The sequence below is a fragment of the Fomitopsis serialis genome (genome assembly GCF_022376445.1).
Source record: "Fomitopsis serialis strain Sig1Antser10 chromosome Unknown B0H18scaffold_533, whole genome shotgun sequence".
Classification (NCBI taxonomy): domain Eukaryota; kingdom Fungi; phylum Basidiomycota; class Agaricomycetes; order Polyporales; family Fomitopsidaceae; genus Fomitopsis; species Fomitopsis serialis.
The window spans coordinates 1-24,742 of record NW_025955493.1 but is presented as its reverse complement, the minus strand read 5'-3'; the positions used below and the strand labels follow the sequence as shown (position 1 = coordinate 24,742).

Genomic DNA, 24,742 nt, shown 5'->3' with positions numbered 1-24,742 from the left:
TGTGACCGATCGCGAGAGCGGCTTGAAGTGCGCTGCGCCACAAGCGTTTAGGCTAGTGTACAGTGTACACTCACAGACTTGCAGCAGCTGCACACGTCGACGTCGTGAGTACTCACGATCACTCAATGCTCATTACCTCGGATGACCGCCAGCTACTAAGCACCCTTACCTTCCGGCAGCCCGCTGGTGGGATTAAGATCCATGAAACTCGATTATGGCCGATACTGCTAACACCCATCATGAGAACGTCGTGCAGCTCAGCAAAGCGGTGTCCGCGGGGGTTCAGAGGAGCCTCGGCGGTATGAGGTCTGTACCAACTACCACAATGAACATGAGCTATCGTTGTTGACGTTGCGTTTCCAGCATACCTGATGTTCGTATCACAGTGCTGATTGGCATGCTTACTCTCAGAACTGAAGTACTCTGTTCCAGATACGAGTTGCGGGAGAGCTTACGACGGCTGTAGTCATGCTCAGGTCCGCTCTGAATGCTGCTGTGCCTTTCCACCGCTTGCCCCCCGAGATCATGAAGGCGATATTCTGGCTCGTGCCCACGATGCAATACCATCTCGTTGGTCGTAACAGCCAATCCCACATCGTGGATATCTGGGAGCGCCGCCACTACGCACGCATGAACGAGCTGTTCACGCTCATGCTTGTGTGCCGCCATTGGAGGGATATCGTGGCAGCGATCCCGTCCTTCTGGAACACCATCAATCAGGCACACCAATCAAGCCGGACGACGTTCCTAGAGCGGTCACGGTTGGCCCGTTGAAGGTTGTTCTCCACAACATGCCATCGGCGTTCATGTCCACGCTTGCGACAGGGAATACGCGCGGCTTGTAGCGATATACCATTGCAACATAACGGCTACTACCGCGCAGGAATACCTCGGGTTCCTCGCGCCAGCCCTTGAAGTTCTGGACTTATCGAATAGCTGGTTCTTCGGACGCCGGATTCTCGGCGAGTCTGTACAGACGATCCAGCTCTTCCGCGGACACACTCCTCGTCTGCGCCAGCTCAATCTCCATCATGTACACTGGTTCCCCGAACTACAGGTGTCGGCGCTGACCCATCTGTCGGTAGACATGTGTCGGTGGGACGATTTCTTGGCCAAAGTAATGGGAATCATAGCGTCTGCACCTGGTCTCATCGACCTGGTGCTCAGCGCGGTCTCGAGCACCACACCCGACGTCGAAACCCTGAACACGTCGTATCCTGACTACTCCGTGTCCTTGCCATATCTTCAGAGGCTCCATTTGCGCTACGTCGTCACCGAAGAGGCCGTCATAGCCATCCTCGCGAAGCTGTCACTCCCCCAACAACTGTGGTCGACATCGTCAAGGCCCTCGACGCGCACCACTTCACGGCGAACGTGCTGCCTACTCTGACCAACCTCCCAGTGACGAAGACGGTCACCCGCGCATCCATCGCGATGATGCCTGTCGTCAACGACCACCATTTCATGATGGCGCAGCTCACGGGGGTGAGCGACGTAGCCGGCATCCTCTGCACTCCCGTAGGGCTCCGCAGCGACCTCGCCCCGGTGGCCTCTATCCTTCCCGCACAACAGCTCCGCGAGCTCTGGCTGATGTTGGTTCCGACCCACGAAATCGTGATTATGGCCGGTGGGGACCCAGATTTCTTCCCTGCCTTCGTACTGGACCCCGACGCGCTGCGGGAGACTTTGAGGCCCATGGCGGCGCTCGAGACGCTCGTGGTGTGGAGCACTGTCCTGCCGAGCGTCGTTGAGGCACTGGTGGACCACGGCGCGAGGGCGTCCCGGCCGTTGTGTCCCAAACTGTCCTGCGTGCGCGTCGTGTTAACCCGCAGTACACCGGCACCGCAGGCAGAGGAAGCCGTCTCACTGCTCGATGCGCAGCAAGACATCTTGCGCTTGGCCCGCGTGCAGATCAACTATCTCCCGAAGTACGCAGGCGAGAAGGTCGAGAGGACGGAGTTCGACCACCACTTCCCCTCGATCGAGTACGTTACGCTGGACCACACGCCCACCATGGAGATGCCGCCCGTGTGCATGCACGAGGCACACGCCCGGTGGACAGGGTGGAAGGTTGACGACGACGGAGTGCAGATCAGAGAGGACGGGGAGCTCCGCGAGGACATGTACAAGTCATGAGGCAAGTGGACTTTCGCTCCTGGCACCTGTCGGTCGCTTATCCAGAACTAGTTCTCAAAAACATCGAATATGCTATGTACACCAGAATATGTGACTTTGACTTCACCGAGCAGTGCTATCATACCCCTCTTGACATGCTAACGCGATAGATATAGATAGCCCACTGACAATGCCTTTTTTACTGGGCGGCTTGTCGTCTTCTGTCAGATGCGTACCGAGCGACAATTGAGTGACAAAAAGACGACGGTTTGCAAGGAACCATACCGTGTAGTGACCACTCACGTCATATCGACTTCAACACGCTGGCCAGTCCACGCGGAACATCCGCCAGTCACGCCCTAGGCGGGGATTGGACATCGAGGTTACCGACTCGAAATTGACCTGGATCTCCCTCGAAAACCACGGCCGACGCCGCGCCCCGGCCCCACATCCGGGGCAGTATTCCGCGACTAGATGGCGAATGCCCAGATTCGTCTGTCTAGCCGCGAAAGACTGTATCAGAGACGTGCTGTCCGACCCGGGCCCGCGGCAGGGCATCTGGACGTGCAGCACGACGTTCGGGCACGCCAGCTTTGGCGGTTTGGATCTGCAGCACTCGAGTGCGTCGAGCAAGCTCGCAAGCCCTTGCGTGTCCACGTAGAGGTTTTCAAGAGCCGGTGCCCTGTGTAGGAAGTCGAACAGCGTCGTCGGGGTGCTGGCGAATAGCGCGGGGCTATCCCGCAAGACTACATGGAGCTCGCGGAGCTGGTCCATTGCGAGCATCCGTGGCAGCGCAGTGCCCCAGTCCTCTCCCAGCGAGGTAAAGTGGTCGATGAGTATACCGCTAGACTGTCCTTCATAAACTACGGTGCGCCGTGTTCCTGATCCCTTGATCATGAGCTTGGTTGCGCCGGCGTTCAACGGCAGCCTGGACAGCTGGTTCAAGAGGTCGCCGTCGAGAGGTAGAACACCGATCAATCGCACGCACGTCTCCGGGTTCAGACGTATGTGTGAGATGAAGCGTTTGACACCCGCGCTCGACATGTGCTTCAACACTAGTCTTCGCAAATGGCGGAGGTGAACTAGCGCATTGCCCTGCGGGTCCTCATGGTGTAGGACATCACCGCGGTCCACCAGCACCAGATCTGTCAGGTTTGGGCTCGCAGATAACAAAGACAATATCCTCTGTAGCAGTTTCCGCCCGTAGCAATCTGCCAGGTAGAGGTGCGTGAGTGTCGACGTTTGGAGGGTGGGGATCCAATTGAGGGAGTCGAGAGAGAGGCGGCGCAAGCTCGGAGTGTGCCCTCGGAATACTTGTACGGGGTAACCCCCGCTTGGCCTGCGCGCGTGCCCGGTCGTCGTCCTGCCTGGTGTCCCAGTGAGACTGAGGCTCTCAAGGAGATACGCGGACTGCTGCAAGTATTTTTGGGAAAGCTTGATAGTGATCCCGTAGTATCGTAGCTCCCGGATTGGCTTGTTGCTTTGGAGGAGCGCGTTCATAGGGCGGGTAGGTTCGCCTTTCATCGAGAGCGTGAGCGGCAATATTCGAGCCCTCTCGGCCGGGACGCGTACGTGATCTAGACGTCTTTGCGGGTCATCGATCCTGTCCCAGAGCGCAGGTGTGTCGACGATGATAGCGCGCCAATGGCGACAGACGTGCGACGCTCGAACGAGCCAGTCTACCCGCACGACTACAGGGTCCCAAATGCTCGTCCCAGGTGTATCCCGTTTGCGAGGCTGGAGACGGACATAATCGAAGATCAATGTGAGGATCTCTGTAGGAAGCTTGTGGTTAACGAGGACCCGTGTGTTCGGGCCCTCTACCAACAACATGATAGTGGACAATATCTCCTTTCGCACCATCGCGTCCTATCCATGCTCTATGCTCAACAGATGCTATACGGTCGAATCTGCGCAAAGTTCTCAACCACTGTGAGCTGAATGACAGATTTCAGTGGAATCAACGTGGGTGCAACGGCCGACATACCGAATGGTCGACTTCCCTAATATCAACTTCGTTCGGAGGACATCTACCAGCCCAACAGTCGACCTGCGGCTCATCTCCTGCTCGAAATCTCGTAGAGTATATACCATGCTTGCTATCGGTAGTGTAAGCATGGTATATACTCGCGCGAGACGAAGCTGGCGAAATCTTACCTAGAAGCGACGTCGTACCGGACACTGGTCAGCAACGGTCGGTCGCTGCAGCTGAGCGAGTATGGGACTTGCGCCTCATACCCTTAGATATGAAGAACGAGCGCTGCATCTCCACACGAGGTAGACATGCTGCAGTCATGTGCACACAGAACGGCGGACTAGAAGATCCGAAGGACATTCACTGCAGGCAACAAACCGCATACAGCCAAACTTTCGTACTGCTTGTCCGATTCATTCACAAATCGGATTACCCTTGACCGGCTCCAACCTACACGCGTTACAGACTTCGTCCACCGTCGACTCATATCCAAGATTGCCTCGCCTGACCGCTTATCAGGTATCTTGCACGTAGTTCCCTGAAAAAGGGCGTGAACTCAGTCTTTGTATGAACGAATGGAACACCTAAACCTTAACTCACCAGGGAACACGCCCTGCCGGTCTCCGACACGGCCCGTCCACCAGTCTTCTGAGCTCTCCGTCCGCTCGACGACCTCTATCCTGTCCCCCGCGCGGAACTCGAGGTCTCCCTCCGCCTGAGGAGTGAAATCGTATAGCGCTACGACATACGACGCTGCAAGCCTGGGCTTTGGCTTGACGGGAGGTGGCGGAGGTGGCGCCTTCTTGGCGATAGCGGGCGACGCTGCGGATGGACCGGGCGTGTACGGAGGCGGCGGAGCTGAGTAGTTTGAGCCCGGAGGAGGCGGAGGGGCTTTCTTAGAGAAGCTGGAGGCGACAGAGGATGTGGTAGAGGTAGTTGGTGAGCGCCCGAGAGAGGAGGGAGCACCTTGCCCCGACGCGGCTCGGTGTGCGTGTACGAGCTTGGCTGCGTTGTCGAAGCGGGGTTGAGTTGTAACGCGTGGATGTTAGATTAAAAGAACGTACTCGTAGACAAGAATCGCTGCGTGATGTTGAGTTCCTCGATCGTCTGCCACGCATCACTGCGCTTCTCCTCGTATTCTCTGGCGATGTCGTTCCCGGTGACGGTGACGTCGTATTTGCCTTCAGCAAATCCGTTCAGTTTGTCAAGCATCATGTAGAAGATGTTCAATCTACGAAGTAGATATCAGTATAGGTGCGCTGGTTACTGGTTGGCACCAATGGCTAGCGAAAATCTGACGCACTGCATGTAGAAGAACGAATGGAACAATGGGTCAACGAATTGGGTGCATTGCATCAGAAAGCGTGGCATCTCTTGCTTCATTGTAGAGTTGATGTAGTCGTACTCATTGGAGGCGATCTCGAAGTCTTGTTCGAGCTGTTGGCAAGCGCCAAGGTGGAGTTGTATCGTGTATCAGAGGATATTGCACAACAAGAGTCAACGACGTACCTTGAACAGGTTCTTCTCATCGTTTAGCGACTTCTCCTTCTTGTCCCGCAACTTGGTCAATGAGTTATTGTACCGGTCGTAATCCATGAGCTGACAGAAGGTAAGGAGTATATAAACATGTAGACTACGAGGTTTCAGATGATCGCACAGACCTTATGTTCCCGCTTAGTGATCGTCTTTCTGATCGTCTTAAGCACGCCCTGCAGCTCCTTCACAGGCCCCATAATCCTGCTCTCGATAAGCTCCAGCTCCGGAGCGATAGCAGCCTTGAGCTCCTCCATGGCTACTTCATAGTCGTCGACGTTCCGGACGGTGTGCGCGCAGTCCGGATGCTTGGAAGAAAGATCATACTCGCCGGGGTTTGTATGGAAGACGACCGCGAAATGCTGAGCAAAGCCGGCACCATATGTGAACAGGTTCGTGACTGCCTCCGTGTATGCCTTCGTGTCCTTCAAAAGCTTCTCGGTCGCCGTCTCTATCGAGGCGAAGCGGCGCCCATAGTCTTCGAACTCTGGGTCGAGGGACTCTGTGACGAGGTGTCAGGGTCGTTCGGTCACCGTGCCAGCACTATCCCGCATACTCTTTGACATGCCGACCCTTGTGGTCAGCATATGTGGAGTCCTAGGAAGCCATTTAATGTTAGACAGTTCCCTCCGTAGGGCGATGATAAGTGCACTGCTTACCGCGCGAAGGCCTTTGAGATACCCTTCATCTTTGCTGCGCAATAATAATGACCTCGAAGGCGCTACTGGGCGGGTGGTTGACCTGATAGTCCGAGTCTGAGCTGGTACTGTAGTGAGGGCGAGAAGCCAGAGAGGGGCAAGAGGGAGGCAGTGGGCGCACTGCGGCTTCCTGTCAGTGTCACTGCCGCGGTTGTACTCTCTCCGGTGACTGCATCAATTAGGAAAGGGTATTACGTAAGGCGACATCACACAAGCCGTCCGTTCTTTGGGCGCTTAACGGAACTGCACCTGCGGCTCCGAGACTTGACTTACTCTCGCCTCCTCGTCTACATACCACAGACATCGTCCAACGTAACGATTTCCCCTTCTTAGAGCTCAAAATGCCTCTCAATCAGCCTTCAAACCAGATCAAGTGTGCCAGTCGTTCGCCTCGTTCTCGTCACTGAACGACTCAACGGATTGCTCATCAGACTTACAAATGTCTCGGTCGTCCGCCTGAAGAAGGGAGGGAAGCGATTTGAGGTGTGTACAGTGTGTAGGACTCAAGAAGGCGGGGCTGATTGGTATTGGGGCCTGACAGGTCGCATGTTACAAGAACAAGGTGCAGGAATGGCGCAGCGGAGTCGAGACGAACCTCGACGACGTCCTTCAAATCGCCAATGTGTATCTCAACGTCTCGAAGGGCGAGCTCGCCAAAAGCCAGGACCTACAGAAGGCATTCGGGACCACCGATCTGGACACCATCGTGAAGGAGGTGAGTAGACCGTCAGGTCGAGCGATGTATGCAGCTGACCGCGATTGACCTAGATCCTCAAGAAAGGCGAGCTGCAGGTCGGAGAGAAGGAGAGAGAACATGATCTTTCCTCCATTCGCCGCGAGATCGCGACTCAGGTAGCAGAAAAGTGCGTAGACCCGGCAACACAGCGGCGCTATCCGATCGGTGTCATCGAGAAAGCCATGGTTGAGGCTGGATTCAGCGTTCGCCCAGGAAAGAACGCGAAGAGCCAGGTATGGAGCGCTTGTTCGTACATATATTGCACGTCGATCTTCTGACATTTCTCGACTCGTCAATGCGTACTAGGTATCCGAATGCATCAAACTTCTACAATCCGAGTCGAACCTACCAATCCAACGGGCGCGCATGCGTATCAAGCTGACGATGCCAAAAACCGACGCGGAGCGGCTTCGTACTCGCGTTCTCGAGGGCGCAGAAACAGTAGAGCGAGACGACCAGAGCGGTGAACAGTGGGAAACCGTGTGTGCAGGTTTGCTATTTGTCTCGCTGCCCGTGCTCATTCATGATTGCTGTAGATTCTGCTCATCGATCCTGGCCAGTTCCGCGTCCTCAACGATTTGCTACATAAAGAATGTGCCGGAAGAGGTCAATTGGAGACGATGTCCTTTGCAGCGACTGCCGGCGATTCGGCAACGACGGCATAAGGTCGCGTCAGGAAGTCTAACAGGCAGTGTCATACAATTGTTGTACATCACTTCTATAGTACAGATTTGCGACAATGAGCTGAGTGCGAGTATTCTATCGTGCAGGTCACTTATGTCAAGAGATTATTTTAGCGCATCGACGTGCTCAGTAAGACGTGGGGAAGGGGCAAAAAGTCCGCTGAGAAAAATTCCAGATATACCTAAGTTATGTACGGAAGACTAGCACACACACTGCACGTCTATATTCTGACACTTATCTCGACCCGTCAACGCGTATTAGGTATTGGAATGCACCAAACTCCTACAGTCACCCAAGTCAAATCTACCAGTCCAGCGGGCGCGCATGCATACGATGCCAAAAGCCGACGCGGAGCGGCTTCGTGTTCGCGTTCTCGATCGAGGGCGCAGAATCAGTAGAGCGAGATGACTACAGGCAGAGCGGTGAGCAGTGGGGAACCGTCGTGCGCGCAGGTTTGTTAGTCGTGTTGCGCGTGTTCATGGTCCACAATTTGCTGCAGATCCTGCTCATTGCTCCGAGGCCTGGTCAGGTCCGAGTCCTGAACGTGCAGATCATGTGCTGGCAAAGGGAGACGATGTCCTTTACGACGACTGCCGGCGAGGGGGTACTAATCGCAAACTAATCGCATCAGGAAGCCCGGAAAGATAACAGGCACATAGTCATACGATTCCGATTGTTGTAAGTACATCAATCGTATAATACAGATCTGCGATAATGAGCTGGGTGAGAATATTCAATCTGTCGTAAACATCAATCATGTCGAGGGGTCATTTGCGCATTGACGTGCTCACTGGCAGTAAGAAGGCTGCCACAGGGTAAACGACGAGGCTCCAAGATCACACATCCCTCACGCTGACTGAGACCAGCGAAGGCAGGACGTCACTCATCGTCCGACCATGCGATGTCCGCGTGGTCCACCATGTTCTCGTCGGCCATGTTCAGCTCAGGCTTGGGCTTCTTCATGGGCTGCGGCTTCTGTTTGAGTATACCATCGACGGCGGTCTTCAGGTAGAAGTCCCACCCGGCAGTCACGTTCGACGGCAGACTCCGCGCGAGCTGCTCCACTTCACGCATACAGGCCCTGAGCTCTTCTCCGTCTCGTCTCTCGTGCATGCTGGCGCCAGGTTGTAGGGCTTTAATCAGACGTATAGCTTCCTTGAGCTGGTCGCTGGATAAGGTCGGTGTCAACAAACGCACGACTCGGTCACAATCCGAACAGGGACGGCGAAATGTGACTCACTTGCATTGCGTTATATCGCCGCTGACCTTCTCGAGCCCCGAATAGTCAACGTTCACGAGAAGTCTTCTCAAGCGGTTCTTCGTGTCGCGCAGGTGGTTGCGCGCAAGCTCTAAGAAGACCATGCTATACGGCAGCGGTACCAGCAGCAACAGACGGTACAGCCGCTGCGGCTTCTCCATTGACTCGACCCACTTGTACGTGTACGTCGCGCGGTAGGCATTGGCGAAGCGGAGGTGAATCGCAGTGGCCGGTGTCGTGAACGCATTCTTTTTCCTGAGGCGTGCACGGAGATAGGCGTCAGCGAGCACTCGGGCTGCATCGAGCTTCTCCTGTGCTAGCTGTGCGTCAGCAGGGTCCGGTGCTGGGAAAGCCAGCGACTGGTCATCGAGATTGACTACGGGGGGCGTAGTGTCAGAGCCTTGACGTCCGTTTGCCTCTGGTAGGTTGTCGTGATGCTCGTCTTCCACCAGATCGACGGCAGCGGCAAGAGAATCGACCGCCCTAGAGGGCCCGTCTGCACGTTGAGCAGCAAAAGGCGCGGCATCCCCATGCAGGCCGAGAGTGGGAAATGGAGCTGTGTCCGCGCCAGAGACCAGCAGAGCGGCTGGGATCTCCCCCGCGTCGTTGTACTCATCGTACCATGCGTCCGCGTAGTCCACCATGTCGTCGTCGGCCATGTTCAACTCCGGCTTGGGCTTCTTCGTGGGCCGCGGCTTCTGCTTGAGGATACCATCGACCGCGGTCTTCAGGTAGAAGTTCCACTCGGCAGTCACGCTTGGCGGCAGACTCCCTGCGAGCTGCTCGACTTCACGTATACGCGCTCTGAGCTCCTCCCCGTCTCGCTTCTCGTGCATGCTGGCGCTGGGCTCGAGAGCCTCAATCAGACGTATGGTCTCTTCGAGGCGCTTTCTGGATATGACGAAGTCGGTGTCAATGGACACATAACGCAATGCACAACAACGATACAGCTGATCGTTACTCACTCGCATTGCTCCATCTCGATGCTGACCTTCTCGAGCTTCCAGTGTTCGATGGTGGCGAGACTCTTCTGCAAACGGGTCTCCGTCTCGTTCAAGTAGTTGCGCGCAAGCTCTAGGAATGCCATGCCGTACGGCAGCGGCACCAGCAACAACAAGCGGTATCGCTTCTGCGGCGTCTCCAATGACTCGACCCAGTTGTAGGTGTACATTGCGCGGTATGCGTTGGCGAAGCGGAAGTGGATCGCAGCGGCCGGTGTCGCGAAAGTGACCTTTTTCCTGCGTCGTGTACGGAGATAGACGTGGGCGAGCACTCGGGCTGCGTCGAGCTTTTCCTGGGCCAACTGCGCGGCAACGGGGTCTGGTGCCCCGAAAGCCAGCGACTCGTCGTTGAGATTGACAACGGGAGGTACAGCATCGACGTCCTCTTCGTTGCCAGCCTCGTCGACCTCGTACTCATCCTCCTCCACTTCTACTATGGCAGGAGAATCGTCTACCTGGAGCTCGGAGGACATGTGCGTCTGCTGGGGGACGAAGGTCACAGCGTTTCCGCTCAAGCCGATCCTTGGTTGGGATGTGGTGTTCGCGCCCGATGCGAGTAGGGCCGGGATCTCACTCACATCGTTGTAGATGATGCGTCGAACGTTCCGTCGTGGTGGGAGTCGAGACTGCCCCCTTCTCGCGTGATAGAGCTGAACCATCTCGTCGAACGGAGAGCGTGTGGTAGAATACCCGCGGACCTCCTTGGCAAGAGCGGCCCAGTCTTCCGCGCAGACGTAGCTGGATTTTCTCTGAGTATGGATACAGGATAGGGTAAATCACAGAGTGCTCACTGCCGGTACACACTGTTGAACTCCCGATCGGGACGATAGAGCGACGTGATTGTGCTGTGGACCTTGTCTCTCAGCCACCGGTAGCGGGAGTTGTATCCGACTGTACAGAACACGTTGAGTAAGCGAACAGGTTCTACCACAGCTGAGTGCTGGGCGGTGACGTACCAAGGCAGAGGTTCCTGCAACTATGGATGACTTGAGTTTCTAGGGAGCCTAGTCGATGCTATATCGAGACTCACATTCTCGCCAAGAAGACATTTCTCACGTGCCAACCGAGTTTCGACAGGTCGCTGCTCTCAAAAAGGAGGTACCCTTAGAGGATTGTCAGACCGAGAAACCACTATGAGACGGATGAGGCATACCGGCATTGACAGAAGTATAGATTTGCTCCAGCAGGGCGGCCACGGGCTCGATATACAAGCAGATGTGGTCTGTGCTTTTGTTCTGTAGTTGATGTAAACTGGGCAGAACTCGTTGGAGCCAGCTTCGAGGCATTGTGAGATCGTGAAGTGTATTTGCGTCGTTTAATTGAGAGGCTACTATGAGCAGACTAGCGAGGTTGTCCATAAACTCGCAGAGCACGACAATGTCGATGGACAGTCGTTTCACAAGGATATGGCTGGTCATAAAGTCACTCAGCATGACCCTGAGAAAGAGCGAAACGACCAAGTACGCACTTCACATACAAAATGCCGCTTGCAAGTGAAGCTGGATGTACGTTGAAGACAAAGCGATCGAGATCCTGGACGATGTATACTTCTGATGCCGTGCCATCCTGACCGCGCAATAACGGTTTGGGTCTGCAGGTAACAACAGATCGAACCTGAGGAAGGTGATTATGCAATGCGCCAGAATCGACGGTCAGTCCGAGTGAGATGGTCCTCATCAATGCGGTAAGGAAAGTCGGCAGGAGATCATCACGGCTGCCGTGTGGCCAAAGGTCGTAGAGCCAGTCAAGGACCCATTTCCTGACGGCCTGCATAGCGGCCTTGTACTCTGGTATCATGAGCGGCCGCAAGCTGCATACCGTCCCCAGTTTGAAGAAAGGAGGGTTCAGTGCTTCATGCAGTTGACGTAGCCAAAATCTGGATCAATTCTGAGTGACTGGTATGCACTCCGGTTGCTCAATATGATTTACTGACCTGTGTTGCCGCGCTTGTACAAAACGGTCCTCGACAGCATGTGCGGAGTTGTAGATCAAAATCTGCTGTAAAATGACCCGGATGCGCAGGTTGTACTGATCCATGGTGTACTCGTTCGCGACCACGTGCTCTTGAAGACACTCCCGGTTACATCTACCAAACGCGAAGAACGGCAGGCAGACTTGGAAAGCGCGCGTTCGGTGGCACAATTCATTTTCTTCGCGAACCTTGCCGCACAACCGTTCTTGCAGGCTGTGTCGCAAGAGCCTGTTCAGTTCATGTTTCAGTATCAATACTCCCTGATCGCTCCCTCGGAATCCTTGAGACCATCGACGAACACAGCCAGCATAGAGGAAGGTGTTATCTGGTATGAGAAAGAAGTCCTCGCTGGCAGCCTTGAATGCAAAGAGCCTTTGAATGCCTTCGTTATCAGAGAGATTCGGGGTCGACGCAAAGGCGTGCAGCAGGTTCACATATACGGAGAAGTGTCGTAGGGTGTCCGCAATGAATGGTAGGGGTGCACCTCGAAGATTAGGCATAGCAATGAAGGCGTTGTCAAGACATCTCAAGGCAGAAGCCATATCATTATGGCGTTGACGGAATTGCTCGCTCAACTTGAGAAGCTTCGATACGTCATTTGATATGATCGCCTTGAACATGAGCAGCTATACAGAGACATGTCAGCCATGTTATGTATCATTCGGACAGCGTGTGATATACTTCGTCGCGGACGGTGTCGTCGACATCAACTATGTTTACGCCTTGAGAATTGAGGATGCGACGTAGTTCCTGTAACACAGTGTCCGATTGTGCGATTTCCGAGCCCGGGATGACTCCAAAGGATAACCGGCACCGCAGTCCTTCGAGCAAAGAAAACGCGGCCCTCCTCGCGGCTTCTGGGTTGCCGCGGTCCTGGAGAAGCAACGGGATAGCGTCTGCCATCCGACCCTCATCCAAGTGTACCTGGGCAGCATCCGTCAAACGCCCGAGTTGCTCCAGGAGCATCGCCCTAGCGATATCCAGTCCACGTTTATCCATATAGTTGAGAGCATCTTCGTCCGAATCAAACAAAGATCTTGCCTGTCTGAGGATGGCAAGTCAATATAGCGATGCGACATGGAGATCTATGTACTCACTTCATGTTGCGCTTCCTGAGATACTCGAGACGCGATACATCTGTGATAATCCGTAACACCTCGGGCTCGATGGAGTCGCTGTGACTCTTGATGACCGCGACCGCGTCATCGAACAATCCGGCTTTGCGATAGAGTTGTGCGGCTAGGGTGTACTTCTCCGCAAGGATGTAAGCGCGTGCCGCTCTTGCCAGATCGTTGCCTTGAATGTAGCATTCCGCGGATTTTCGGAAGTATGTCTGCTTTTCTTTCACAGCATCAAGCCCCGACCTCCAAAAGGCATCAGCTGCCTTCGTAAAAGCCAGTACTCGAGCAGAGTTTCCAGCTCGCGTGTTCGCATGGGCCGCGCGGGCTTTCTCCTCAAGGTAGTAAGCCTCGGCGACTGCACATTCTCTGACGAGCTTGGCACGCTCATAACAATGCATTGCTTGTGAGTATCGCCTGTTGCTGAAGAGTGCGAAGGCGGTCTTTGCCCATTCTTCCGATGTTGATGTTGTTGCCAGTCGGGGGATGTCAGAGTCGGACGGTGTATGATTTTGTATGTGCCCATTCGCTGTCCAGAAGTGCTACAGCTTTGTCAGTCGCGGCGGAGTGAACAGGCAAATCACAGCTCACCCGCATCGGCTCGCATTTTATCGAGTTGTCCGCGATCCACAGATGATTACGAGCCCTCGTGATTGCGACGTACAGAAATTTGAGCTTGTACTATGTGAGATCGAGCATATCCCGCACGAGATGTGTACTCACATCCCGACACACCCCATTGTGGCGCTTTTCATCAAAGTCAGGTGCTTTGACTGTTGCGACCGCCTTGTCCGAGTTAGAAAGTGCATTGAGGATGACTCGCCACTGGGAGTGCTCGACAGTGGAGTCCGCGAAGAAATTGTAGAGCAAAACCTGTCGTGAATGTCCAATAGTACTAAGACCTTGAGGTTGAAGGTGAATTATCTAGCGACCTACGTCGTTGAATTCGAGCCCCTTGCTTTCGTACAATGTCCTGTACAATGCACAATCAGCATTGCTGCCAGTTCGACGACATATTATATTCTGACAGTATGAGGCCAATATCACCCACTTGCGCACGAAGTCTTTTTCGAGCGGCATCATCACGGACTAGGATACCTTCACAATAGTTAGCCAAGAAGCAACAGGAGCCTACCATAAACTGACATTGTTCCGCTCCGAACTCTATATGGCCCCCGCTTTGTTGCACGATCAGCAGATGGGAGTTAAGTACAGGCAAAATCGAGCTTACGAATCACCGAACAGGAATTGTTCGTAACGAACAGTGTCCTCATCCCATCCGCTGAGAAACACTGGCTTCTCTCCGTCTACTGTACCGCGCTCTGGAGCCAACCGGTCGATAGCATTGGGCCAAAATTCAGTGATCAACTCGACAATTGAATGGGCGCAATTGACGATGCCCGCGTGAGATCTGTAGTTGACAGCCAAGTTGAATGTGCGAGGCTCAGGCTGAGTCCCAGAAGCAGAACGCAGATGTCCACCACTCAGCTGTTCCTATGTAAGAATGGGTCGCTCAATGATAACTCACGACTTGCCTCCACACGATGCAGGAAAGCCTTGAGATCATTGAAGCGGAAAGCACTACCCATCGAGATGGTTTGTGCCGTGTCCCCCGCCCAGAACAAACCACTATCTGCATTGTGGCTCAAAGAGCGTAGGACTGCGGGATAGCTGAATGTGCAGTTCACGTGATAGTATGGATTAGATTCTTACGGAGAGCATCGATCAACATGTTGTCTTGCGCTTCATCTATGTATCTTTGACATAGTCAGCATTTACAAGTGGCATCATACAGACCCGGATAGACATACAGAAAGTCGACATGTTTACCGGGCAAGCCATATGACTCTAAGGCCTTCAATAGACGACGCGTCCTGAAAAGTAATGGGTGTCAGAACCACTGCACTGCACAAGGCGACAGGTGACTGATGAACAACTTGAACATACCGGTCCGCTGCGTCATATTCACCTCGACGGCGCTTGTGCTTCAAATATGCATGGAACAGATCGTAGATTACTTCTCGCTGGTTCCCAAATGTCGCTTGTGTTCGACGGCTGAGATTGTAGTATGACACTCTGTCCAGATAACCATCTTCGCATTCCCAGCTCTGCTCCGAGCCCTTGATGACGCCTCGTTCATTCGTGAGTAAGAGAGCCATGCTGAGTCATCTAAACATCATTACCCATGATCTCCGCAAACACCAACGCAGGGTCTGCCAAAAATTCATGAGTGAACAGATGGTGAGTGATGCATGCCAATCTTGCACACCTAGACCTTTAGTCAGCGGCTGAGGGAAATGTGCCCAGTATGACTTCAAAAATTCGCCGTATGAAACGAACGACTTGCGTTGCTGCTGCATATAGTCATTTGACAGGATCTCAGCTACCGTATCCGCAGTCGTGCGATCTGCATCTTGGAGTAGAGATCCAGGCTGCAACGAAGATGAGTGCGGGAAGTCAGCCTCTAGCAAACGACAAAGCTACAGGGTGCATGTCAGACAGAAGACGATAACACGGAATGCGCCGTGATACTCACTTGATCAAATGTAACAAACATCGGGAAGTGTTCTTCCGTCAGTTCGCTATATCGTCGAGGCAAATCACCCCTGAAGTCCATTTCCTCGTCTAAGTCAACGAGTCCTTGGTCTTGCTGTGTCTGCCTGATGGAAGCCATGGCCCGCAGCTCGTCGGCTGACTTATTGGCAGTTAAAAGTGAGCTATGCAGGCTCATAAAATGTTCTTGCACTTTCTCTGCAAGTACCCTTGATTGCGTGACAAAGAGTTGGCGAGGCCGACCCAATGCGCCGTCGCACGACCGCCAGCTGTGTTCTATCCCTAGCATCTTGTACAGCATCGTAGTCGTCTTGCTGCACATTCCATGAGCAACGAAAGGCACATCAACCACAGAATCCATACCCAGTACCGCTCCTACCGAGCACATAGCAAGACCGAGTGTGTTCAATTATCTCCATCTCTTGAGACCTGTGCTGCTTTAGACATGGACGTCACACGGAGTCAACGATCAACTCACGAGACTTGGAAGACGTGCGTGGCCTCTTGATCAGCCAGGATACCTAAGACCTTGTGAGCAGCGAGGCATCTACGTGTGAATCAACGCACTGTTCAGTAGTGCCTGTTCATGGTAGTGTTATGATTATGGACCGAGAATCAAGGTAAGAAATGCGTACTTGGGAAAATGAAACATATTTCTGGAGGCTGTGAGGCAATTCGGTAAGTTCAACGATGGTTTCGAAGGTATGGTATGACATACACGAGCATCTCGTGCACCTACGTGCAACGTACGCATTGATTGTAAGCTTTTCTGATAAATCCCCTACAGACATTGAAGGCGAAGTAAACAGTCACCTTCTTGAGGTCATCCTTGTGCAAATCAGGGAGACTTGACTGCGACGCGGCAGCTTCAACCTCTACTTGAGCGGGCCATGACGCAGGCAGAATGGTACGCGCGTGGCCTCGAACTTGCGTCGGCCGATTGCGAAAAATGCATCTGCCATAATTTTTTAGACAAGAACTTACAGCTCGCGATCTATTGTCGACTCACCGTGCTTGATACTCCTTGCCCTGTCGCCCTAGCTGGTTGCCGAGCGTATCCCAGTGTCGTCTATCAATTTGAGCATGCGTGTAGATGCCGAAGATCCTGATAGCTACAACCAAGAACCGTTAACCATTATGTGCCAGTGCGACAGGCGCGGTCACACTCAAACCTTGTCGCTTCACCTTGTGCACGTCAGCGAATGTGTGCTATCATGCATGGGCAGACTTACATTGGTCTCGAATTCGGGAACACAGTCGATCTGGTACTGCGTACATGGAGTCAACAACATGCCGTTCGCTTACTTCGACACCGAACTTACGACTAAGCGAGAATCGCCCGTCATCTTCGCCTCAAAAATCGGGATGTCCGCATTGACCGTCAATTGTTTATGATTGTCCGGAGAGAAGTGCCCATTCGATAGTTCCCTATTACAGTCGACAAGAATGACATTACGGTGTCACTCAAATAGAAGGGACACAAACCTGATTTTCTTTACAGTGATGTTGAAGAGGTCTAAAGACTTCTTCCGCATTTGTCGCAGATCTGCGTGGGCACTTGTAGAAATCAAGACCGTCCATTCTCCAAAACCTTTGGCGCTGTCGAAATATAGAGCGGCTTTCAAAGGCTGGACGAAAGGATATGCGGAGGCGGTCTCCTCCGTCCCAGTGCTTCCTTCAACACGTTGCGATGCTGTTGATGCTGAAACGTCACGCGTGATATATGTCCCCTTGATTGTGTCCGTTAAGTGTGGGTACCGGATGATTTGCATATAATTCTGTATCCGGTCACTCGTTAGTCGCAATGGGCTATGGTGGCGAACTTGTAACCTACCTGTAGTATGCGCTTCTGAGAGAACATGATGCTCGCTACAACCGCTAGAGCTTCATCGCGATCCGACGGGATCTTGATATCGAGCTCATTGAGCAGTTTCAGGTCAACCTTGACGCTCGACGAGGGTGTTCGAGGCTGCTTCTTCCCCTTCCCCTTCTGCTTGACCAATCCCGATGACGAGCGTCCGGCCAGCCCCGGGTCCTCGGCGGTAGCATAGCCTAACGGGAGGCCAGCGAGCACCTCTAGTACGCGTTTCGCACGCTCGACGGAGTGACGGGTGTCACGTATATCCTCGGGCTCGGCTGAGGGCGATGGGTACCGCAAGAAGACGAGAAACAGAGAGAATCGTTCAATTAGACGACCGGCAAGCGATGTCGCGAAAGACTTTGCATCTGCAGGAAAGGAGGCAAGAATGCACTCGCTCAGCTTGCGAGCAGCCTCGTCGTCAACGACTAAACGGACGCGTGAATAATGAGCAGTACGTAGAGCGGTGTCCAGCGCACTCACCGGACAAGGCGAATTCCAAGAGGTGAGGTACGGAGGCCAAATCTTCTACGATGCTATTGACACTGTCTGTATCTACGAGATTGCCTTCAAGGTCGCTGATCGCGACGCCAACGGCAATCTCGTCCCTCAGAAGGGATGCATCGTAGAGGCTCAGGTCGAGCCTGACACTAGGCTTTGTCGAGAGTGTTTGAACACGTCGGTCCCTCATAGTGTCTTTGCAGGACAACAAGGCGGGGATAGTGGACAACGACTGACTACTTGATTCTTAAGGTCAGTTGCACACTCGTGTGAACGGCGTTTCGATATCTCGCAACGAGGCATAGAAGACGCACACACCAAGCCGGAATTCATTAATCCACTTCTGTCAGCCTAGGACTGACCCGCAGGGAACCGCGAGGCTTCATTTAGTTGCGCCGCAATCGCCTCGTTGTTTGCAAGCGCCTTGAAGCATAAGTGTCTCGTATGAACTGGAAGATTGATCCAGAAGAGAAATGTGCTGAAGCAGAAGGGTACGCCAGTCACTCGGTATGTCGAAGGGAACTTACCGTCTCAGTGAGAGCGACCTCGACGGAGGGCGATCCGCATGACACGACACCACCGAGGTCTGGTGCATGCCTGATCGTGAACCCAATCCTGTTCGCTGACGAGCATCATGATGAGAAGCATACGAATCAAGGAGATGGCGCGGATACGCACATCGACATTGGTTCAGGATTCCGGACCTTATGCATGCATGCGCAAGGCGCGTCATTTCGAAATGGCACCGGGCCTTTCTATTGAATAACAGAGGCCCATGGATCCGTGTAGCTCGACCCATTCTCGGTCTCTCCCCTCTACAGTGCGGGTCTGTAAAATCGTCCGCAGGATACAGTGAGAACGATGACTTCAGTCAGGTCTAATACTCACCAATGTGTGGTGAATAGGCCTAGGGCATTCGACGCAATTGACGCCGCATCAGTAACGGGGGACCTGTCGTCCCCTATCGGTGCATATCACATATGCCAGAATCACAGAGGCGTTCTGACGCAGAATCGCGGTTCCAGGGCCAATAATCAAACCCACTTACAGCGGCGTGAAGGGTGAACAGACGCCCTCTTGGAGAAAAGTGTGCAGCTGACGTGCTCAGGCTTTCTCCGCTGGAATGCGATCTATGAACAGGTCGAGACCCGCATGTCATAAATGCCTGTCCCAGCCGCAGTGAACGAAAGTCTTCGGGAGACTGGGACCACACTGGGTAAGTCTGCGACAGGCAATTAGATGTCTTTCCGTGCGTTCGCAACCATCCAACGCTGAGTACGCGCTGACGTGACCACTGAGCGCTGAGCGCTGAGCACTGAATACTAGGGACGTTCAAAGTTGCTGGAGCTCTGGAGCTCCAGCTGGAGGACGCTGGAGCTTGGAGCTTGGAGGCGGCGGTTCTCGGGGTTTGCCGCTAGGCTTTTCCGAGGCGTGCGCGCTGGTCACTGTCACACGCCGGTAGCATGTGTGACTTCCCTAATGCAGTATAAGTACCATACACGCTCGATGCTCACCACGCCTTGCATCTAGTCTCTTCAGAAACACTGAGGCAGCTCGTGAGCTCTTTTGGGCTGTCGTAGATAAAATAGGTGCACCACTGTGCGACACGAGAATTAGGTGGCCGCAGTATGCTGACTAAGCTGTCAGCCACCCATAAGTTACTGTAGTATTCAATTCAATCCGGCGCAGGTTGTGACTGTGACAGCCGCGCCGCCGCCAGGCGGCGCGGCGCGAGCGACGGTGACATGTGACAAAGACAGTGCAGACGGTGCGGCTGAGCGTCGATGGGCTATAAACGTCGTCGAAACGAGTGCTGAAGCCGCCGCCGGAGGCGGCCAAATTTTTGTGCATTTGTCACAACCGGCGGGACCCTCAGTGACCCGTGACAAGGGTCCTTTACCGGTGTGGCGAGGGGCCTTGTGACACGTGACCGCCGGACTGTATTGAATACTACAGTAGTCCGATGTAATGGGCAAGGTCGGCTCAGGCGGTCGTAGTGGCTACGATCGCACGGGACGGCGGAATGAGCGAGAACGGTCACAGTACCGACTCAAATACTAGTGTTGGAAAGGCGAGAAACTACGGTACAGGCTGGCACGATATATCTACGTGCTGACATAAGCATGTGGCGCGCCCGTTACATCCGAACAGCGCGAACGAGTCTCTGTGTTTCCTAAATTACAGCCACGTACTGTAGTTTTAATATTGCTGTAATGATCAGATTGTATGCTGTGGGCGAGTGATGCTCCGATCCCCGCTGGTGTAGGGTGGTGTAGTCGGTGTTGGACGAGCTGTACTGCCTAATTGGGCAAGTGCATCGTCGAATCCCTAAACCGACATGCTCAGAGTGTCGTGCAGTGGCGGCAGAAAGGTGAAAGTGCCAGACCGTGAAAACACCTCCATTCAAGACTACTGCAAAGAATTCAAGCCTGAATACCCAGCCTAAATGTCCAATAGGCCTCGTAGTATTCGCGCCACACACTGTGACATGACATAAGCACACTGTGGCTGGAATTTCCGGCGAGACCACACCGGTCGCGCGGCTGACGGCATCCCCCGAGGGCGAGCTCCAGCCTCCAGCCTCCAGAGCTCCAGAGCTCCAGCAACTTTGAACGTCCCTAATGAGTCTTACATACACCTCCCGTCGCAGTCAATCTGACTCGACGGACCATTGGATGGTCAGCACTCGTTCCCTAGGGCAAAGAAAGAAAATGAAAGACAGTAAGTTGTAGCACTGATAGCCTTAGAGCAGTATATGCGCACCACCAGCTCCCCGTAGCTGCCTGACTCTTTACCGGTACCACACGACGACTGGAACTCCGTCAAATGGTTGAGCGTGGATGTCGTCCAGCGTGGCACTTGCGGCGTTCACCACCGGAGGCAACGAACAGGTCCCGTGCTCATCACAGTTCAGATCGTCTTCTGATTGAAAGTAGCCTGAAATGTGTTCAAGAGTCCTAATTGAAAGTTCTGAAACCAGTCGAAGAGAGGACTTTGAGGCCACCGTCGTGGCTATGAGGTGACGTTATTGCCTACTTGGCCGAGTCGCAGAAGGTGAGCTCGAAGAGGTTCGAAGGCGCCAAAACGCAACTTGGAACTGAACGACTGTTGTGTCGCTATGCACACCTGATGCGGGAGTTCTACTCTACTGAGCGTACTATTAGCTAGGAATCGACATACATACATACCGACGACAGGTATATTACGGGGTAGACTATGCAGGGTCGTCTCCAGAATACATGATGTCTTTAATTACAACAGACCGTCTTACTTAGCTCACGCAGACACCAACCATATCCGACCCCGGGACTCTGGAGGCGCATGCCTCGCCAGGCCGGGCCTTGCTACAGAGAATTAGAGCTGCGATTCAGCAGTGAAGCTTTGAATCAATTTTGAAGGTTGGGTGAAGTACGGTACACAAATGCGGAACATCCGATTGGCCACACGAAGGGTCGCGTTGTAGCCGCTGTCTTGGGATATATGTATATGTATGCGAGATGTCCTTCGCAGCCGTAAAGATCCTTCTAAATGTCTCACCTCGGAAGACTGACATACGGGCAACCTCCTGCATCTGACATAGACAACTCACCGACGTCCTCAACTCGTCTCCGATGCGATCAAGCGGCGTGGTTTCAAGTCTGTACGCGCTCAGAGATATCGGATTCTTGCACGTTGCGGCTTCATGATGGCCGAGCCATTGACGACGTAGGCGTGAAAGCACTGAGAGCACTGAATCAGGCTTCAGCAGATAGGCAGCAAACTGAATAGAGCAGCGTACAGGAGATGATCGGGGTGCATTCGCTCAACAAGGCGGCGAGGATGAAGGGCTCTGGTGTCGCACGAAAGCCAGCCATCGACACGCACCATTCACGAGAGGACAAGGGGGTACAGAGAAACGAGGAGGGCATACATACATGGACGGTCAAGACGACCCGCAGACGAAGATAATAATAAGGTCACAGGAGACCCGACCAAGCATTTCACGCATTCTGGGCCTCACGAAAGCCGAACGCCGCAGCGACACCGGGTAAGAGGAGTTGCGGGACTGTCAGCCAATCCTGCGCGAGCTGCAGCTGGATCGGTCTTCGCGCCCGAGAGGATTGTCCTCGCCTCTAACGGTGCCTGTCAGACGGCACAGGCGAGAGTGGGAATGCGCGTGCGGACTTATAGGCGAGTCCGGAGACACGGCCGTATCAGCACGTTCGCATGACTAACGGACGTCAGACGAGACGCAGCAGCAGCGGCGAGTGGTACCGGCAGCAGAGAAGCGTGGCTCAACTACGCGGGGCACGACGAGGATAAGGTGGTGATCGACGAGGAGCGATGGGGTCGACGTCCGGGGCGGCGAGGCGAAGAGGCAGAACGTTGACACGTGCACGCACTCCGAGTCGGCGAAAGAGCGGGAGCCGGCCGTCTTCGGGGCGTTCGTCCGAAGGCCCAATCACCTCCCATAAATTCGTCAGGGAGCGCGGCGTTTGCCGGCATACGTCTTTACCCTCCCTCTCTTCGCTGTCGCTCGTCGTCTCCTACGACGATGTTCAACCTCTCCTCCCGCTCCGCGAAGGCGTGGCGGTCAGTCCAGCGACTGGCCGCCGGTATGGCCACCGTCGCCGAGGGCAAGATCGGCGACAAGAAGGTCGCCATGTCCTTGGTCGAACCTAACGCGTACATCAACTACCAACGCATCGAGGACAACCTCGCTATCGTACGCGACAGGTGGGCAAACCGGTCTTCGTTCCCTCGGACGCGCATCTGACTCTGCTCAGGCTTAAGCGGCCGCTGACTATGTCCGAAAAGATTGTGTACGGTCACCTCGACGACCCGCACAACCAGGACATCGTCCGCGGGACGAGTTATCTCAAGCTGCGCCCTGACGTACGTGTTTGTAACACGGCTACGCATTGCTCCGCTCACCCTCTCCACAGCGAGTTGCGTGCCAGGATGCTACCGCCCAGGTGAGGCCCTCTAAGCGTATGCGAATACCTCAGCCCCGGCTTGACGTCATATGTCCCCGCATAGATGGCTATTCTGCAGTTCATGTCGGCAGGCATGGACACGGCCGCGGTTCCGACCACCGTCCACTGTGACCACTTGATTGAGGCCCAGGTCGGTGGTCCGAAGGATCTCGCGCGCGCGGTGAACACGAACAAGGAAGTCTACGACTTCTTGGCTACCGCCACGGCGAAGGTAAGCGTCATAGACAGTGCCTCCGAGTGCGGGCGCCTTACTCCTCATTCAGTACGGTCTCGGTTTCTGGAAGCCTGGCTCTGGTATTATTCACCAGATCATCCTTGAGAACTATGCCTTCCCCGGTGGTCTCATGATCGGGACGGACTCGCACACGCCGAACGCCGGCGGTCTCGGTATGGTTGCTTGCGGTGTCGGCGGTGCTGATGCGGTCGATGTCATGGCTGGTATCCCTTGGGAGCTCAAGTGCCCCAAGGTCATCGGTGTCAACTTGACTGGCAAGATCAGCGGCTGGACTACTCCTAAGGGTATGTTTCCACCGCTACTACTGACCTTGGCTGTGCTTAACGCGACTACAGATGTCATCCTCAAGGTTGCGGGTATCCTCACGGTCAAAGGCGGTACCGGTGCCATCGTCGAGTACAAGGGTCCTGGTGTTGAGTCGCTGTCGTGCACGGGTATGGCTACGATCTGCAACATGGGTGCTGAAATCGGTGCAACGACCTCGATCTTCCCCTTCAACCACCGGATGGTCGACTACCTCAAGGCCACGAAGCGCGGCGACATCGCGGAGTATGCCAAGAGCTTCTCGCACAACCTGCAGGCGGACGAGAATGCCGAGTATGACGAGCACGTCGAGATTGTGGGTACTCGTCCATGTCTTTTTTCGCAGTGACGCTGACTGTCTCTCAGAACTTGTCCGAGCTCGAGCCTCACATCAACGGTCCTTTCACCCCCGACTTGGCGACTCCGATCTCGAAGTTCAAGGAGGCTGTCGAGAAGAACAACTGGCCTGCTGATCTCCGTGTCGCTCTGATCGGTTCTTGCACCAACTCTTCGTACGAGGACATGTCCCGCGCTGTTTCTATCGTCAAGCAAGCTGCCGACCATGGTCTGACGACCAAGAGCAAGTTCACGGTTACTCCCGGTTCCGAGCAGGTTCGTGCGACCATCGATCGCGACGGCTACATCGCGACGTTCGAGGAGGCTGGCGGTATCGTGCTCGCCAACGCGTGCGGTCCTTGCATTGGTCAGTGGGATAGGCGTGACGTCAAGAAGGGCGAAGTCAACTCGATCATCACCTCCTACAACCGTAACTTCACCGGCCGTAACGACGCTAACCCCGCCACGCACGCTTTCGTCGCCTCCCCGACATCGTGACCGCCTTCGCGTTCGCCGGTGACCTCCGCTTCAACCCCTCACGATACCCTCAAGGCGCCGACGGCAAGCCGTTCAAGTTCGTCGACCCGACTGGCGCTGAGCTCCCGCCGAAGGGCTACGACCCCGGAGAGAACACCTTCCAGCCTCCCCGCAGGACCGTGCCAGCGTCCAGGTCGCCGTCGACCCAAGTCTGACCGTCTTCAGCTCCTCACACCCTTCGCTCCTTGGGATGGCAAGACCCCCACTGACCTCCCCATCCTCATCAAGGTCAAGGGCAAGTGCAGTAAGTGTTGTCACTAGCACCTGGCGATTCGATTTGCTATGATTATTATCTGCAGCGACGGATCACATCTCCGCTGGTGGTCCCTGGCTCAAGTATCGTGGTCACCTCG

General features: G+C 54.4%; 6 protein-coding genes across 6 annotated transcripts; 3 read left to right on the top strand and 3 right to left on the bottom strand.

Moving 5' to 3' along the window:
* Positions 1–214: 214 nt before the first annotated feature.
* Positions 215–2,136, top strand: B0H18DRAFT_1130665 (uncharacterized protein; the record flags this gene model as incomplete). Its single annotated transcript, XM_048035491.1, has 5 exons — positions 215–306; positions 364–373; positions 433–761; positions 826–1,285; positions 1,345–2,136. The coding sequence occupies 5 exons, from the start codon at positions 215–217 to the stop codon at positions 2,134–2,136; spliced, it is 1,683 nt and encodes a 560-aa protein (XP_047884434.1).
* Positions 2,137–2,308: 172 nt separating this feature from the next.
* Positions 2,309–4,170, bottom strand: B0H18DRAFT_516171 (uncharacterized protein). The gene has a single exon (XM_048038395.1). It carries the CDS (start codon positions 3,976–3,978, stop codon positions 2,431–2,433), a length of 1,548 nt encoding a protein of 515 aa, XP_047884433.1. The 5' UTR covers positions 3,979–4,170; the 3' UTR covers positions 2,309–2,430.
* Positions 4,171–4,336: 166 nt separating this feature from the next.
* Positions 4,337–6,495, bottom strand: B0H18DRAFT_516193 (BAR-domain-containing protein). Its single transcript, XM_048038396.1, has 7 exons — positions 6,283–6,495; positions 6,180–6,220; positions 5,752–6,125; positions 5,600–5,689; positions 5,394–5,527; positions 5,155–5,321; positions 4,337–5,095 (listed from the first exon to the last, which is right to left on the bottom strand). Exons 1-7 carry the CDS (start codon positions 6,309–6,311, stop codon positions 4,647–4,649), a joined length of 1,284 nt encoding a protein of 427 aa, XP_047884432.1. The 5' UTR covers positions 6,312–6,495; the 3' UTR covers positions 4,337–4,646.
* A 76-nt stretch (positions 6,496–6,571) lies between these two features.
* Positions 6,572–7,739, top strand: B0H18DRAFT_1072527 (Shwachman-Bodian-diamond syndrome protein). Its single transcript, XM_048031224.1, has 6 exons — positions 6,572–6,694; positions 6,753–6,804; positions 6,863–7,036; positions 7,090–7,290; positions 7,364–7,537; positions 7,594–7,739. The coding sequence occupies exons 1-6, from the start codon at positions 6,663–6,665 to the stop codon at positions 7,720–7,722; spliced, it is 762 nt and encodes a 253-aa protein (XP_047884431.1). The 5' UTR covers positions 6,572–6,662; the 3' UTR covers positions 7,723–7,739.
* Positions 7,740–8,282: 543 nt separating this feature from the next.
* On the bottom strand, positions 8,283–18,355 carry B0H18DRAFT_516086 (uncharacterized protein). The gene is made up of 38 exons (XM_048038394.1): positions 18,321–18,355; positions 17,985–18,248; positions 17,478–17,929; positions 17,129–17,421; positions 16,966–17,071; positions 16,876–16,911; positions 16,816–16,828; positions 16,653–16,755; positions 16,457–16,598; positions 16,362–16,378; positions 16,279–16,306; positions 16,211–16,223; positions 16,122–16,164; positions 16,007–16,072; positions 15,627–15,957; positions 15,360–15,570; positions 15,274–15,303; positions 15,038–15,221; positions 14,902–14,964; positions 14,804–14,847; positions 14,626–14,750; positions 14,322–14,578; positions 14,237–14,268; positions 14,119–14,188; positions 14,027–14,063; positions 13,814–13,963; positions 13,682–13,765; positions 13,070–13,632; positions 12,654–13,017; positions 11,934–12,598; positions 11,469–11,876; positions 11,154–11,410; positions 11,031–11,103; positions 10,957–10,976; positions 10,792–10,891; positions 9,965–10,738; positions 8,982–9,890; positions 8,283–8,909 (listed from the first exon to the last, which is right to left on the bottom strand). Exons 2-38 carry the CDS (start codon positions 18,190–18,192, stop codon positions 8,621–8,623), a joined length of 7,560 nt encoding a protein of 2,519 aa, XP_047884430.1. The 5' UTR covers positions 18,193–18,248; positions 18,321–18,355; the 3' UTR covers positions 8,283–8,620.
* A 4,400-nt stretch (positions 18,356–22,755) lies between these two features.
* B0H18DRAFT_516024 (aconitase family-domain-containing protein) lies at positions 22,756–24,390 on the top strand. Its single transcript, XM_048038393.1, has 4 exons — positions 22,756–23,189; positions 23,242–23,497; positions 23,549–23,832; positions 23,883–24,390. The coding sequence occupies exons 1-4, from the start codon at positions 23,022–23,024 to the stop codon at positions 24,348–24,350; spliced, it is 1,176 nt and encodes a 391-aa protein (XP_047884429.1). The 5' UTR covers positions 22,756–23,021; the 3' UTR covers positions 24,351–24,390.
* The last annotated feature ends 352 nt before the right edge of the window (positions 24,391–24,742 follow it).

What these genes read in the sequence shown, in the direction of transcription:
- B0H18DRAFT_516193 (XM_048038396.1), bottom strand. Translation starts at nt 6,311, where the DNA reads ATGAAGGGTATCTCAAAGGCCTTCGCGCG. An exon ending in AAGGGTCGGCATGTCAAAGA is followed by an intron (nt 6,126 to 6,179) that starts GTATGCGGGATA and finishes ACCTCGTCACAG; the next exon opens with AGTCCCTCGACCCAGAGTTC. An exon ending in CATTCGTTCTTCTACATGCA is followed by an intron (nt 5,322 to 5,393) that starts GTGCGTCAGATT and finishes TCTACTTCGTAG; the next exon opens with ATTGAACATCTTCTACATGA.
- B0H18DRAFT_516086 (XM_048038394.1), bottom strand. Translation starts at nt 18,192, where the DNA reads ATGAGGGACCGACGTGTTCAAACACTCTCGACAAAGCCTAGTGTCAGG. An exon ending in CTTTCCTGCATCGTGTGGAG is followed by an intron (nt 14,579 to 14,625) that starts GCAAGTCGTGAG and finishes ACATAGGAACAG; the next exon opens with CTGAGTGGTGGACATCTGCG. An exon ending in AGAGTTCGGAGCGGAACAAT is followed by an intron (nt 14,189 to 14,236) that starts GTCAGTTTATGG and finishes ACTATTGTGAAG; the next exon opens with GTATCCTAGTCCGTGATGAT.
- B0H18DRAFT_1072527 (XM_048031224.1), top strand. Translation starts at nt 6,663, where the DNA reads ATGCCTCTCAATCAGCCTTCAAACCAGATCAA. An exon ending in AGGGAGGGAAGCGATTTGAG is followed by an intron (nt 6,805 to 6,862) that starts GTGTGTACAGTG and finishes GGGGCCTGACAG; the next exon opens with GTCGCATGTTACAAGAACAA. An exon ending in TGGACACCATCGTGAAGGAG is followed by an intron (nt 7,037 to 7,089) that starts GTGAGTAGACCG and finishes CGATTGACCTAG; the next exon opens with ATCCTCAAGAAAGGCGAGCT.
- B0H18DRAFT_516171 (XM_048038395.1), bottom strand. Translation starts at nt 3,978, where the DNA reads ATGGTGCGAAAGGAGATATTGTCCACTATCATGTTGTTGGTAGAGGGC.
- B0H18DRAFT_516024 (XM_048038393.1), top strand. Translation starts at nt 23,022, where the DNA reads ATGGCTATTCTGCAGTTCATGTCGGCAGGCATGGACACGGCCGCGGTT. An exon ending in TGGCTACCGCCACGGCGAAG is followed by an intron (nt 23,190 to 23,241) that starts GTAAGCGTCATA and finishes CTCCTCATTCAG; the next exon opens with TACGGTCTCGGTTTCTGGAA. An exon ending in ATGACGAGCACGTCGAGATT is followed by an intron (nt 23,833 to 23,882) that starts GTGGGTACTCGT and finishes ACTGTCTCTCAG; the next exon opens with AACTTGTCCGAGCTCGAGCC.